Source organism: Liolophura sinensis, chromosome 11 (genome assembly GCF_032854445.1).
Source record: "Liolophura sinensis isolate JHLJ2023 chromosome 11, CUHK_Ljap_v2, whole genome shotgun sequence".
Taxonomy (NCBI): domain Eukaryota; kingdom Metazoa; phylum Mollusca; class Polyplacophora; order Chitonida; family Chitonidae; genus Liolophura; species Liolophura sinensis.
In genome coordinates this window covers 29,804,898-29,819,504 of record NC_088305.1, presented here as the reverse complement: position 1 = coordinate 29,819,504, position 14,607 = coordinate 29,804,898, and the positions used below count along the sequence as shown (strand labels likewise).

At 38.5% G+C, this 14,607-nt stretch overlaps 1 protein-coding gene across 3 annotated transcripts in view; it reads left to right on the top strand.

The window, feature by feature from the left end:
- The window catches only part of LOC135477524 (fibroblast growth factor receptor 4-like), a 49,386-nt gene that overhangs the window by 17,574 nt on the left and 17,205 nt on the right, over positions 1-14,607 (top strand). For 2 of the 3 annotated variants that reach the window (XM_064757662.1, XM_064757664.1), the window contains exon 2: positions 7,306-7,792. In XM_064757662.1, coding sequence (XP_064613732.1) covers positions 7,687-7,792 — 106 coding nt within the window. In that variant the 5' untranslated portion in view covers positions 7,306-7,686. Of the gene's footprint in view, positions 1-2,093; positions 2,765-7,305; positions 7,793-14,607 lie in introns of those variants that run through there. The other variant, XM_064757663.1, reaches the window with a different exon arrangement.

Genomic DNA, 14,607 nt, shown 5'->3' with positions numbered 1-14,607 from the left:
GTCAACGGTCACGACAGTCACTTCAAAAGTTAGTGTAGAATGAATAGATTGGTCTTCATATACTAGTCTCCGTTCCCACAAATAATCCTAACAACCAGTCAGCACTTTTATGGATAACTACATTTACATGTACCTATGTGTGTATGTGTGTTAGAAATATACATGTCACTGTAAATTACTTCTGTGCCAAACACACTTTCCAGGAAATATATTGGAAGATTCTTGAGCTACAAGTACATGTAGCTATACGCATGTGCATGTTTTGTCAGAGCTTGTTTCACATGCTGCTTGATCAAATGATCAATTTGTTTAAGCCTCAAAATTAAGTTCCCTGACAAAATATCGGGTTTGTGGGATCGCAGATAAGGAAAACATTAAAGCTATTTGTGGTCATTATCCAAGATAAAACACTGCTTGTGAACCCTCCACTAATGTGGCACTGATAGATGTTCTTGAACAACCTAATACTTAAGACTCCGGACATGCAGGAGAAATGAAGCAAGCAAAGAAACCCGTACAGTTATGACCAACTGAATTACTGTTGTGTGCAAATCATAGTGGGAAATCTTGATACTGAGGAGTTGTTTTCTCCAAATGGGACATACGTTTAAGCTGAATCCTCTGGCCTGTTAATTTGAACAATTGGTGGATTGGTTTTTTTCTTCATTATACTGAAGCAAGCTTGAATTAAGTGTGGGTGCTGCACCCTGAAGTTCCAGCTTTGGATGCCTTCACTACTATGTCTACACAAAATGTTTGGTATTATGCAGTATGATGATCCAAGTAGCATTTTTTTTTCTGTATGTACAATGTATGCTTTGGTTCTAACATCGTACTTGACCATTTTTCAATCATATGACATTTAGGATTCATCAGGTGTGTGTACATATGTTCCTGTCTTCTTGTGGCAGAGTGAGTCCATGCTGCCCAAGTGCTGGTGCGAGTGATGTACCTTTGTGTTGTTGATGCATGAATTTGTTATGTGGGTTAGGTGTATGTAAATAGAAGAGGTGATGAATGGGAGAAAACACAACACACTGGAAAGAAATAAAATCACAGACAGGACAAGTGGGAACTTACAATGCATGTCGATATGACTGTGAGAGTTTTCCAGAAGGCAAAGATTTTATGTTTCATACATACATGACTACATGTACATTTAAGTTTGGTTCAAGGCTTTACTAGTCTCTGTGGGTCACACAGGGATTTTAACTCTGGTCTCCCTTCCCTAAATACAGCACTCCCCCCCCCCCCCTCCAACTTAGCTAAAGCTAAATTCACACTAGCTAATATTCATAATTCCAGTATAAGCACTGGAAAGCTGCTCCTGTCACAAATATATGTATGAACTATATATGTTATGCCAGATGTCAAGATCTGTGTGACAAATCCTGCTGGTTATAGCTCTGCGAAGTAGATTATAAATGTGTTGCAGAATTTCTGTCCTGTGTATCTGTTATATCAGGGTAACTTACGTGGATGAGTTTATGTCTGCTGATTATGGTTAGTGGGAGAGCTAGTCCAGTTGCCCGAGGTGCAAGTTGACAGATAAAGATGAGCTCTACGCCTAATGAAGCTTCTCTGTCGGTAGATTTGATTTACTGTCTGGGCCAATTTGTGCCGGTTCGAATTTCAGTCTCAGGCAATTGTGGGGCCTATAATAAATTTGCAGGTTTTTTCAGAGCTATTTTTTCCTCATTCTAGCCAGCTATCAATTACATACATCGATGCGGGTGTCTGTTTTTATCAGTCAAAACTAGTGCGCTTTGTGAGCCGCCAATTATTTCCCTTCCTCTTTAGATGCTAAAAGTTTGAAGACTTTTTCGTGCATGTATCATGTCCTGTTACTTCTGGTAGCTGTGTATTACAGCACAGATAGCAGTCGTTTTGGATTACTTAGGGACATGTGCCAACCTTGCACCCCTCCTTTTGTAGGCTTATGTGGTAGAGCTCTGGTTGATGCATCTCCAGCTATCATATCCACATGGCCCCTCTCATCTTGTGCTGTACTACTACAGGGTATAGACCCATTGAGGCTGCTGGCTCTCGGGCTCAAGTGAATTTAGTTCCTTGCTAGTACTGCCTATGGAATTGGACCCAGGGAACTGTGCATGTAGTTGGCAAGTTTAATGGGCAGTGTGCTTGAGTTAAGCCCTGGGTCAGTACTAAAGGCATCAGTGGAGTTCTCCAGGGCTCCCTCTGTCTTGTGCCAGGGCAAGGGTGTATGTGTGTACTAGCTGGGGTACACTTCTGGAACCTGTATCCAACTCTCTCCCTCCATTGCTGCTCTCTGCAGTGTTTACATGTACCCCAGCTTCACCACTACCATCTGGATATCAACTCCTGGGGGACTCCGTTTGAGACTTCTGCTTTCTAGTGACCTTTTACCGTTCTGTTCTTTGCTGACTTCCTCGTTTCTGCCTTGTTCTGTTTAAAACGGTTCTACTGTGTTCCGTTCAGGGATAGTAACAAGGAGTGTGTTCTTGGATTGCTGTCCCAGTCTATGTATATGCATGTACCAGAAAGTTTGACTGCCACTTTATATCCTGATCTGACTTGGATCCTCTGGATGGATGCGTGACTAATTCTCTTAACTGTGCTTGGATCCAGCTACGCATTACTACTCTGAGCAAGTGCTTTATTGGAGATTAGGCAAGAAGGGATCTGTATTCCTCATTGTGCCCTGTCTTGGATTACCTGACACTGGACAGCACTTAAGCTTTCATTCAAGGCTACACAAGGGATATTGTTGGGGTTTCCTATGGTGAGATTTTTGGTAACATGTAGCATGTAAAGGAGGAAATGTGGTAAACTTAAATCTCTCTCTTCAGGTGAATGTAATGTGTGTAATTCCTAATTACAGTACGTTGTATCAGAATCACTTGTAAACATGAACATATAAGTGTGAGATGCACAGGTCTTTGATGTGCATGCTGATTGTTGCTTATATGAATGCAATATGGAGGAGGCCCTCACTGGCTTTTTTTGGTTTAAGCAGTGCTGACATCACAGCTGATTTCTTCTTTATTGGTTTCATGCTTGAATCCATCTCTCTTTGGATCGGCCATGGCTTGAAGTTTGTCATATATCTGGTGAAGGGTGGTAGTTTTCTCTGGTCTATGAATATTTTTGAGTAACCCAATCAGTTGAAAAGTAAATGAGTTCATAGATGCGTGTGATTGTTAACATGAAAATATTTGGTTGTGCATGAATAATTTTTAATACTCATTTTATTCATTTATGAAGCTACTGTAGGTCTTTATCCGTTCACTTAGACCGGTCCTGATAGCACAGTTGATAGAGCCTCCACTTTTGTGTGTCTGGGGTAGGGGGGGGGGGGGGGTATGGTAGATCCAGGATCAATCCTATCAATCCTGGGTCAGGTCACACCTAAGACCTTGAAAGAGAGGAACTTTCTCTCATGGCATTCAGCATTACAGGGATAGTCCCGTATCAGTATAATGGCATTGGTGGGGTAGCTTACTTGCCTTCGGAAAGTGGTCTCAGTGAAGCAGCACTAGATAAAAGAGCAGTGGAAATTTGTCCCGCAACAAGGAGGCACATCACATACAATCATCATATCACTAAAAAATTGTTTAATACCAATAAGCACGCACTCACTATCTCCGTTCACTTGGTGTCATTTGTACAGTACACCAAAAAAATAGTCTTGTGAAAGAAGAACACCATGTCGACACAATGGTGGAGCAGTGTCCACGTCTTGCCAACACAATGTTTTTCCCTAAAAACTCTTTTTTTTTTGTAGCTGTTTATTGAAAATTGGAAAATATCTGAAAAAAATTTCAGTGCCTTGAAAAGTTAGACCCAGGGTTGGGTACAATTCAAGTTTGAATGTGACATTAGGGGCGGAAATTTTGCAGTTCTGTATTATTCTTAGAAAGAAAGAAAGAATTAGGGAAAGAATAATTGTTTGACTCTTTAATGCTTAACTTTCATGGGGACCCAACAAGCATAAGGAGTGACAAGGTGGATGCACTAGAAGGTTACATGGATGTACATGTACATGTACAGCTGTCCTCAATTCTCACTGGCCCTATCCACCCATGTGTTTGTGATCAGAAGTTGTAAACCCTTTACCAGTGGGCTAACCAGAGCCTAGACCTTTGCCATGAGGCCCCAATAGTTGACCTTGATAAATGCTTCCTACAGGTATAGTGTGCATGTACATGTATCTGGCCCTGTTACATTACATGTACATCTAACTGCAAGGGCTCTTGCTGGCTCAGTGCACTAAAACCAGCAACCTATAGGATCCTCACCATGAAGTCATAGATGTAGGCTAGAATCACAGGTTTCCCTGCAGCCTGAAGTCGTGTAGGATTGTCAGGTATGTAGCAGTTGAACTCTGCCTGATAATCCTGATAGCCCTAAGATCAAGGTAATCATTCTGAAGCACTGCAAAATACCCATATCAATAGATCAAAATCAGATAGATCTTTTCCTTAGGGTAGATTGCAAAACTGGGTAGAGATAAACTTGTACCAGGAACCCATTTTGTGTTTTTGTGGTGTTTATAGACTCAGATTTGATTTAGATGTGTACTTTTTGGTTCAGTTTTGTACTTTATGTCTCAGTTTCAGGACTTTATTTTAAAAAATTTAAAGTTAAACTTGTACATTTTAATTAAGTTTATTCTCCATGTCTCAATTCCATGGTGTGAAAAGTAAACTGCTATTGCCTCTAAGCCAAATTGAACATTTTATGAATATACACTTAATAAAAAAAATATATAAAAGTGCATGTGGAATATTGATTATTTCTCCTGAAAGATCAAATTGAAATTTTAGCACAGACTCGGCTAGGATAAGATTTACGAGTTGTTGATATGTTGAGAAAAAGCACAAAAAACTAATTTGGGTGCTTCCTGTGCTTAAAGAGCTGAATTGAAATTAGGAAAAAGAATTGAGGACTTTAGTTGGAAGGCCGATGAGTGAAAATTTCTGTACTTTCTTGGTTAATATTAACTCCCTAATACATAACAAATACATGTGTCAGTACTGTACATTTATGGCAGAAGATATACATGTACATAAATGTGGTGGTAAAGAGATTGGCATACAGTGTAACTAAGACATGTATAGTTACAGCCAGAAGTCTTACTCAGCTAAAGATGTACTGTACAAATGCATGTATCTCTTGCAGAATTTTTTGGAGAAGTCTTTCTAAAGTAAGACCATGGAGCATTTATGACTAGAAATATATAAAGTTTTATACCTTCACAAAACATACCAAATATGTGTGCTTTCACTAAGCACTGAACATTGATTTCTCACCAGCATGTAGCACAGCTGCATTCGTCACACACATAAACTTACCTGCTGGTGAAAGGCTTCCTACAAAGTACAAATCTCACACGTTCTGTCAATTCCTTTCCATCTAGGACATAACAATGTTTAACACCTCAGTGGGAATTCAGATATGCATGTTCTGGAGAAGAAAAAAATTAAAATTTGAATTTTCAAAATGTCAAGAAATGTCTGGTAATTGCATAGTCTAATATGATGAAATGCACTGTATAAAACATGTTCCTTGTTGAAAAAGTTTCTTCTTGACATCATTTCTGTGATAACGAGAATAAAGTCACAAGGGAGAAAAGTTAAATTTGATAGTGGAAGAAAAGTATACTTCACAGTCAAGTAAATATTTTTGTGGCTGGATAATTACATGTTCATGTATGAGGTCTTCTAGAACCCTCTATTGCACTTACAGTAAGGTTAAAATCTCTCTATAAGGTTTACAAGAATTTGTTGCAAGGGATAGCAAGCAATGTGGACAAATTGTACACATTGTCAGGGTTGATTCAGCTCTACAGAATATTCGATGCAGTCATACCTCAGAAATTTGCATGTATTGATTCTAAATCTGTAGGAACTGTCCTCATCTTGTATCCAGTTAATTAGCACCCATAGTGTTTACATTGGGGTCTTGTTAATGTTACTCTACTTAATCCATCTCCATGCGCATCTCCTCCCCTCTCCACACCCCACTGGTCCTCACCCCTTCTTTGGTGTCATCTTGTATCTTATTAGCCATGGTCAATTAGGCATGCCACAGCCATCTTGGACATGCAGCCAGCACAACACTGTTAGCTGAGGAGGCTGAAGTAGGGGGCCGAACAGTGGGGCCAGCAGCCCACAGCTGTTAATGTTAGATGACAGATCTGAGTCAACCCAGCTTGTTTAACTGGGAATCTCCCTCATTCCAGGCAGTCTGTTGGTGGAGGGTCTGGGAGAGTCCACTGTTCCACACCCCCCACACCTCAGCCTCCCCAAGGGCCCCACAGTTTGTCTACAAGTGACTCCATGCCATTCCCTTCTCTTGAAGGTTTTTAGCCTTGTCAAGGGTGTGTGCCAAGGAGCTCATTTCTGTCCTGCTTTATTCCTGCCTCCATTGACTACCCTGGTAAATGGCTCTTTTTCTGGTTCCCATTCATCTTGATGCAGTTGTTCCTCTACATTAACGACTAGCCTAGTGTGACTGGATTCAATCTGTGCTCCATTTTATTGCCCACTTGAACAGGTTTTTAGGGATTTGATCTAGCCATGTGTGCATGAAACGAGTCTGTGTATCTGGATGCAGTGGATGTGCGATAAGTGTTTGTTTTTTTTTCCAGGGTTTGAATTGGCAGAGTATGTGTTGTACCAGATTTACATGTACACATTATTTAATGTGTTTTCAGATGTGTACATGTACATGTCAGATGTGCCAAAAGCTTTCATCATTGTGATACATGCACATTTGTAGGTCAGTTTTTGGCTTAAAAAAAGGGAAATGGAAACATCGCTTTGACTTACATGTATTGCTAATTTTACCTCATGAGTACTACTACACATGTACCTACATGTATATACATTATGCATGTAATTTATTACTCTGAACTTGCTTGTATTAGTGTATACTTTCTGTAATTTGCAAAGTTCTATATCTACATATTCTAGAAATTTAATGGTTAGCTATTTGTATGTAGATTTGCACTGCCTTAATGTTCCTATCACAGATTCAGACAAGAATTAACTCTAGATGTTGATAAAATCTGTTATTTCACTTGTTCATGATCTGCAGTGTACATGTACGTGTATAATTATGTAGGTGTGTGTGTGTAAGCTCTCTGTCAAAAGCATCTGGCATTTACTATTTGTTCTATCCTTTCTGAACTGGTTGATCAAATAGTTGGTGCAAATCACTTATGCGCTTAACGTGATGGATCAGAACAATCTGCGTTTTGAACAGAAGTGTTAAGCCTGAACTTATTGATCAATGAATAAATTTCCTTGTAATTGTCAGGTTTCTAGATGACTGAAGTGAGTTCCATGCGAGTGTGAGTTTTCGGGAAAGCTTCGGGATCTACCACAGTTAAGCACTTGTGACCTCCAGGAGGATATCACTGACCTCAAGAAGGAACTTTGACCCTGTGGAGGAAGATACCTTCACTTTTTGGAGTGATATCAAAGGGAGAACAGCGTCTTCAGGAATAGGATACCAAAGTATTGTTGGTGTTGTTCTCTACCAAAAGGAAGCCAACACAAAGAAACCTCACCAACAGAGAACCGTCCTTTTCAAACTCTTTGTCATTGTTGTGAGTGATCCCTGAAGAGAGACTGATGTTCTGGCCAGGGTTGTGATAGCTGCTTTCTCTGTGACTTACCACCTCTGTCCCCTTCCATCATGAAGTTACAGCTCATCACCATACTCCTAACCCTTGTCCTTACCTCAGCTCTTCTAGTTTCCATGGCAACTGCCAAACGGGGGTCTCGCAAGAGTAAAAAGAGAGGTAAGTGTGGACGTCATAAATCTCTGTGCCGAATATAAAACAAAAAAAGAAAAAAAAAATGAAATGAGAGAAAACAAAAAAATAGATGTTTTGCCCTTATTTCCAGTGTTACGAACTCTTCCATCAAGTTTTATTTATTCAAGTGGATGCTGTCAGAAATCCCACAGCTTGTAAGACAAGACTGGCAAAAGGAGGCTAATGTTCCACAGGGTGAGGAAGCCCAAGCTTCCATTCTGCATGTATATAGACAAGACTTTGTCCCGAGGTCACATTCTAACTGCAGTGTAAATGGACATCAGTTATAGTCTTTGTTATGATAATCTCCACTTCAGCTTTAAATGCTGCGTACATTCATGCATTCATATGTTTTAATCTTCATTTTCAACATTGCAGTAAGATTTAAATGCTAATTTTTATCAATATTTTGAGGCACATGAAGATTTAAGTTACGTGTAGGAAATCTGTGGGTAGCCTGAACTTGAGTGCAAGCGAACTAATGAATGAGAAAGGTGCATCCGTACATGTACGAGAAGTGTGCTCCAAGTTGGTTAGGACACATCGTTCATAGCTACATTTATTATTTAGAGTGCGTCGATTGTTCACTATTTATGTGCATGTTGTAGCTCTCCGCCTAAAAACATAGATCTACATGTACAAAGAAAGCAGGACATATATGTACACCTGTCACAGTACAAGACATAGCAATGCACAGCTTGTACTTTGTAAATGGCAGGCTGAAACCAGTCACATTTGGGTTTAATTGTCTGCTCTCTGCATGATCACATAATAGAACTTTTGTTACCAGTGAGCTTTAAGGAGCTTGAAGGAATAAATTGCAGACCTGCATTTACACATGTACATGGATTTTTTTGTACTTCGTCCTGAGGTTTGTGAGATGGTGGTGATGTCCTCTGGGCTGTACGCCATTTTGTGCACAGTGCATATTCTGGTCCAAGCCAGATTGTTTTCTTCTAGTAAGCAAATGCTGTGCCAATGGATTGTCCAAAGGTGGGAAGGAGCAATAGAATATACACTTAAGTCAAAGATGGAAATTAACTGTGTAGACTGTACACTTAAGCCAAAGATGGAAATTAACTATATAGACTATACACTTAAGCCAAAGATGGAAATTAACTGTGTGGACTATACACTTAAGCAAAAGATGGAAATTAACTATATGGACTATACACTTAAGCCAAAGATGGAAATTAACTACATAGACTATACACTTAAGTCAAAGATGGAAATTAACTGTGTAGACTATACACTTAAGCCAAAGATGGAAATTAACTGTGTAGACTATACACTTAAGCAAAAGATGGAAATTAACTGTGTAGACTGTACACTTAAGCCAAAGATGGAAATTAACTATATAGACTATACACTTAAGCCAAAGATGGAAATTAACTGTGTTGACTATACACTTAAGCTAAAGATGGAAATTAACTATATGGACTATACACTTAAGCCAAAGATGGAAATTAACTGTATAGACTGTACACTTAAGTCAAAGATGGAAATTAACTGTGTAGACTATACACTTAAGCCAAAGATGGAGATTAACTGTGTAGACTATACACTTAAGTCAAAGATGGAAATTAACTGTGTAGACCATACACTTAAGCCAAAGATGGAAATTAACTGTGTAGACCATACACTTAAGCCAAAGATGGAAATTAACTGTGTAGACTGCACACTTAAGCCAAAGATGGAAATTAACTGTGTAGACTATACACTTAAGCCAAAGATGGAAATTAACTACATAGACTATACACTTAAGTGAGAGATGGAAATTAACTGTGTGGACTATACACTTAAGCCAAAGATGGAAATTAACCGTGTAGACTGTACACTTAGGCCAAAGATGGAAATTAACTGTGTAGACTATACATTTAAGCCAAAGATGGAAATTAACTGTGTAGACTGTACACTTAAGCCAAAGATGGAAATTAACTATATAGACTATACACTTAAGCCAAAGATGGAAATTAACTGTGTAGATTATACACTTAAGCCAAAGATGGAAATTAACTGTATAGACTATACACTTAAGCCAAAGATGGAAATTAACTATATAGACTGTACACATAAGTGAGAGATGGAAATTAACTGTGTGGACTATACACTTAAGCCAAAGATGGAAATTAACTGTGTAGACTATACACTTAAGCCAAAGATGGAAATTAACTGTGTAGACTGTACACTTAAGCCAAAGATGGAAATTAACTGTGTGGACTATACACTTAAGCCAAAGATGGAAATTAACTGTGTAGACTATACATTTAAGCCAAAGATGGAAATTAACTGTGTAGACTATACACTTAAGCCAAAGATGGAAATTAACTGTGTAGACTATACACTTAAGCCAAAGATGGAAATTAACTGTGTAGACTGTACACTTAGGCCAAAGATGGAAATTAACTGTGTAGACTATACATTTAAGCCAAAGATGGAAATTAACTGTGTAGACTATACACTTAAGCCAAAGATGGAAATTAACTGTGTAGACTATACACTTAAGCCAAAGATGGAAATTAACTATATAGACTATACACTTAAGCCAAAGATGGAAATTAACTGTGTAGACTATACACTTAAGCCAAAGATGGAAATTAACTGTGTAGACTATACACTTAAGCCAAAGATGGAAATTAACTACATAGACTATACACTTAAGTGAGAGATGGAAATTAACTGTGTGGACTATACACTTAAGCCAAAGATGGAAATTAACTGTGTAGACTGTACACTTAAGCCAAAGATGGAATTAACTATATAGACTATACACTTAAGCCAAAGATGGAAATTAACTGTGTAGACTATACACTTAAGCCAAAGATGGAAATTAACCGTGTAGACTGTACACTTAGGCCAAAGATGGAAATTAACTGTGTAGACTATACATTTAAGCCAAAGGTGGAAATTAACTGTGTAGACTATACACTTAAGCCAAAGATGGAAATTAACTACATAGACTATACACTTAAGTGAGAGATGGAAATTAACTGTGTAGACTATACACTTAAGCCAAAGGTGGAAATTAACTGTGTAGACTATACACTTAAGCCAAAGATGGAAATTAACTACATAGACTATACACTTAAGTGAGAGATGGAAATTAACTGTGTGGACTATACACTTAAGCCAAAGATGGAAATTAACCGTGTAGACTGTACACTTAGGCCAAAGATGGAAATTAACTGTGTAGACTATACATTTAAGCCAAAGATGGAAATTAACTGTGTAGACTGTACACTTAAGCCAAAGATGGAAATTAACTATATAGACTATACACTTAAGCCAAAGATGGAAATTAACTGTGTAGATTATACACTTAAGCCAAAGATGGAAATTAACTGTATAGACTATACACTTAAGCCAAAGATGGAAATTAACTATATAGACTGTACACATAAGTGAGAGATGGAAATTAACTGTGTGGACTATACACTTAAGCCAAAGATGGAAATTAACTGTGTAGACTATACACTTAAGCCAAAGATGGAAATTAACTGTGTAGACTGTACACTTAAGCCAAAGATGGAAATTAACTGTGTGGACTATACACTTAAGCCAAAGATGGAAATTAACTGTGTAGACTATACATTTAAGCCAAAGATGGAAATTAACTGTGTAGACTATACACTTAAGCCAAAGATGGAAATTAACTGTATAGACTGTACACTTAAGCCAAAGATGGAAATTAACTGTGTAGACTGTACACTTAGGCCAAAGATGGAAATTAACTGTGTAGACTATACATTTAAGCCAAAGATGGAAATTAACTGTGTAGACTATACACTTAAGCCAAAGATGGAAATTAACTGTGTAGACTATACACTTAAGCCAAAGATGGAAATTAACTATATAGACTATACACTTAAGCCAAAGATGGAAATTAACTGTGTAGACTATACACTTAAGCCAAAGATGGAAATTAACTGTGTAGACTATACACTTAAGCCAAAGATGGAAATTAACTACATAGACTATACACTTAAGTGAGAGATGGAAATTAACTGTGTGGACTATACACTTAAGCCAAAGATGGAAATTAACTGTGTAGACTGTACACTTAAGCCAAAGATGGAATTAACTATATAGACTATACACTTAAGCCAAAGATGGAAATTAACTGTGTAGACTATACACTTAAGCCAAAGATGGAAATTAATTGTGTAGACTATACACTTAAGTCAAAGATGGAAATTAACTGTGTAGACTATACATTTAAGCCAAAGATGGAAATTAACTGTGTAGACTATACACTTAAGCCAAAGATGGAAATTAATTGTGTAGACTATACACTTAAGTCAAAGATGGAAATTAACTGTGTAGACTATACACTTAAGCAAAAGATGGAAATTAACTGTGAAGACCATACACTTAAGCCAAAGATGGAAATTAACTTCATAGACTAAAAGATGGAAATGAACAATAGACTATACACTTAAGAAAGAGATGGAATTGAGCAATAGACTATGAACCTGGAGCCCTAATTTCTTTATAGCAGGGTTAGCATAGGAAATGGAAAAACTGGAAGTCATGCAGTTTTGCTTATTTTTTTTTTTTCCAGGTTTGAAAAGTTGTGGAAAATTAAAATGACAAATTTCAAGGAGTAATTTAAACAAATGTTTGATGATATGATACTTAAAAGAAACACCTTTAGTTATTTCAGAAGAGGAATAACCGACGTTTATTTTATTCTGACGGGAAATTTTCGTCATGACCATGGTATATGCCGTGTTGAGGAAACCAGAAATAAGATGTTGCGTCATTCTTACCCTATGCTAATAATACTAAATGGCCAAACAATGCTCATCATTGTGTCGTCGTGAGAAACCAGTGCCCTCTCGATTGTAGAAATAAATTTCACGCGATTGGTTTAAATTTACAACATGGTGGTGTTTTAGGTTTCCTTTTGCTGTGGGATTTTGCTTTCTATGAACTGCGATATTTTGGGTTATAATGCAACATCACAAAGTAGAAAAGTATACTGTTTTATATTTTACGGGGGTAAGTGGGAAGGTCTACCAGCAATCTGGGGATGGTCTTGTGTTTCCCCCGGGTTCTGCGCAGTTTCCTCCCACCTTAATGCTGGCCACCGTAATATAAGTAAAATATTCTTGAGTACGGCGTAAAACACCAATCAAATGAGTAAATAAATAAATTTTACGTGGGACACTTTGATGCATATATACATTTGTTCTGGTGTTGTCTTCTCTTTTAATAAAGTTGACGTATGTAATTTCAGGTATATACCAGTTTTTAAGAGTTAAGTAGTAGTCTAAACAGTTCATGGACTGTAATAATAATGTAGGTAAATACTCCATGAATGATCTCAAAAAATAAGTCTCTGTTCGTGAAAAAAGTTTTGAAATTTGAGCGTTAAATTCATATAGTACTGAAATTTGTTCGTTTCTTGCTGAAGTTACATGGTCTTTTCAGAGTACTCTAATATCACATGATACAGTTAAATATATTTGCTGGTGGAGGGTTCTATAAAGTTTGCCAAACAGAGGTTTTATCTTTGAGGAGCAGAAGCAGTGTAAAACATACATGTGCTGACCTGTGTTATCTGGCTCATCACAGTTTGCACATAGATGACAATCACAAGCTGGTGCAGCCTTAGGCTTTGAGATGATATATTACTGTACATGCACCACGTTGGCACTAACATACCAGCTCCTATTGCAGCACCCCCTGAAGGCCAGCCCCTGGCTGTCAACCCCTGTCATAACTCACAGTCCCCTGGGGGATGCTGGGCTGGGTTATCCTGGCCCCAGGGTGGCCTCTGACCCTCCTCCAGGCTGACAGTATAATTGTGCCTTGCTGACAGCATCAAGGGCTCTTTCTGAAGCCTGTGATGTCTTATTATCTGTTTTGTCATATTAAACATTATTAGCCCCTTGCCAGGCCCACTCCCAGAGGTTAGACAGCCTGGCTGCTGTTGTAGTGCCCAGTGTTTAATCCCCCTCCCCCCCAGGAATCAGGCTATAATGTTATGGGGCTGGGGTAATTCTAGGCGGCTGCTCTGGGAATCCATGCCCTGGAATGTCAGATTTTGTTGGAGAGGCCAGAGTTCAGCTGTCTGTAGCAGCTGGCAAACTACTGATTTCAGAGGCTGTGGAAGGAGAGGGAGGTGAGGGGATGGGGTGAAGGTACCCAAAGTAAATGAGCGCAGGATCAGTCTTTGGTTTGTTTTGAGCAAAAATGTAAAACAAGTGGAGCATGTGTGTATATGTACATGTACATGAGTTACATATTTACTTGGACTCCTTTGTTACACATTCGTATATGTATGTGTGTGTCCCATGTCTTTTATTCGATGCGATAAGGGGACAGCTTGATGGGAATAGTGTATCCTCCCTAAGACATTAATTGAGCATGTCAATGGTTGTAGATCTTAAGCATAGACACTTCTCATAATTTGAACACACTATTGTGCCTGTTGTCAGTGGATGTGCATGTAATATTCATGTACAGTATCTTGATTTGTGCCCTGCTTAGTATAAGGGAATGTAGGCTGCATACTAGCCTGACTAGTGACATGCTGTCTATATACTCTGAATAGGTGAGGTGTCCTGGCTATGATCTTTGTTGTGGCATTCCAGTGAGGCAACACTTCCAGTCTGGCCAGTGGCCAGTTGTCCATTAACTGCGACTATATGTATTTGGGGTGTCATGCCTAGGGTCTTTGTTGTGACTTTCCAGTGATGTAGCAATGCCAATCTGACCAGTGGGCCATTGTCCATCTACTGTGACTAGGTGGGGTGTCATGGCTAGGGTCTTAGTTGTGGCATTTCAGTGAGGCA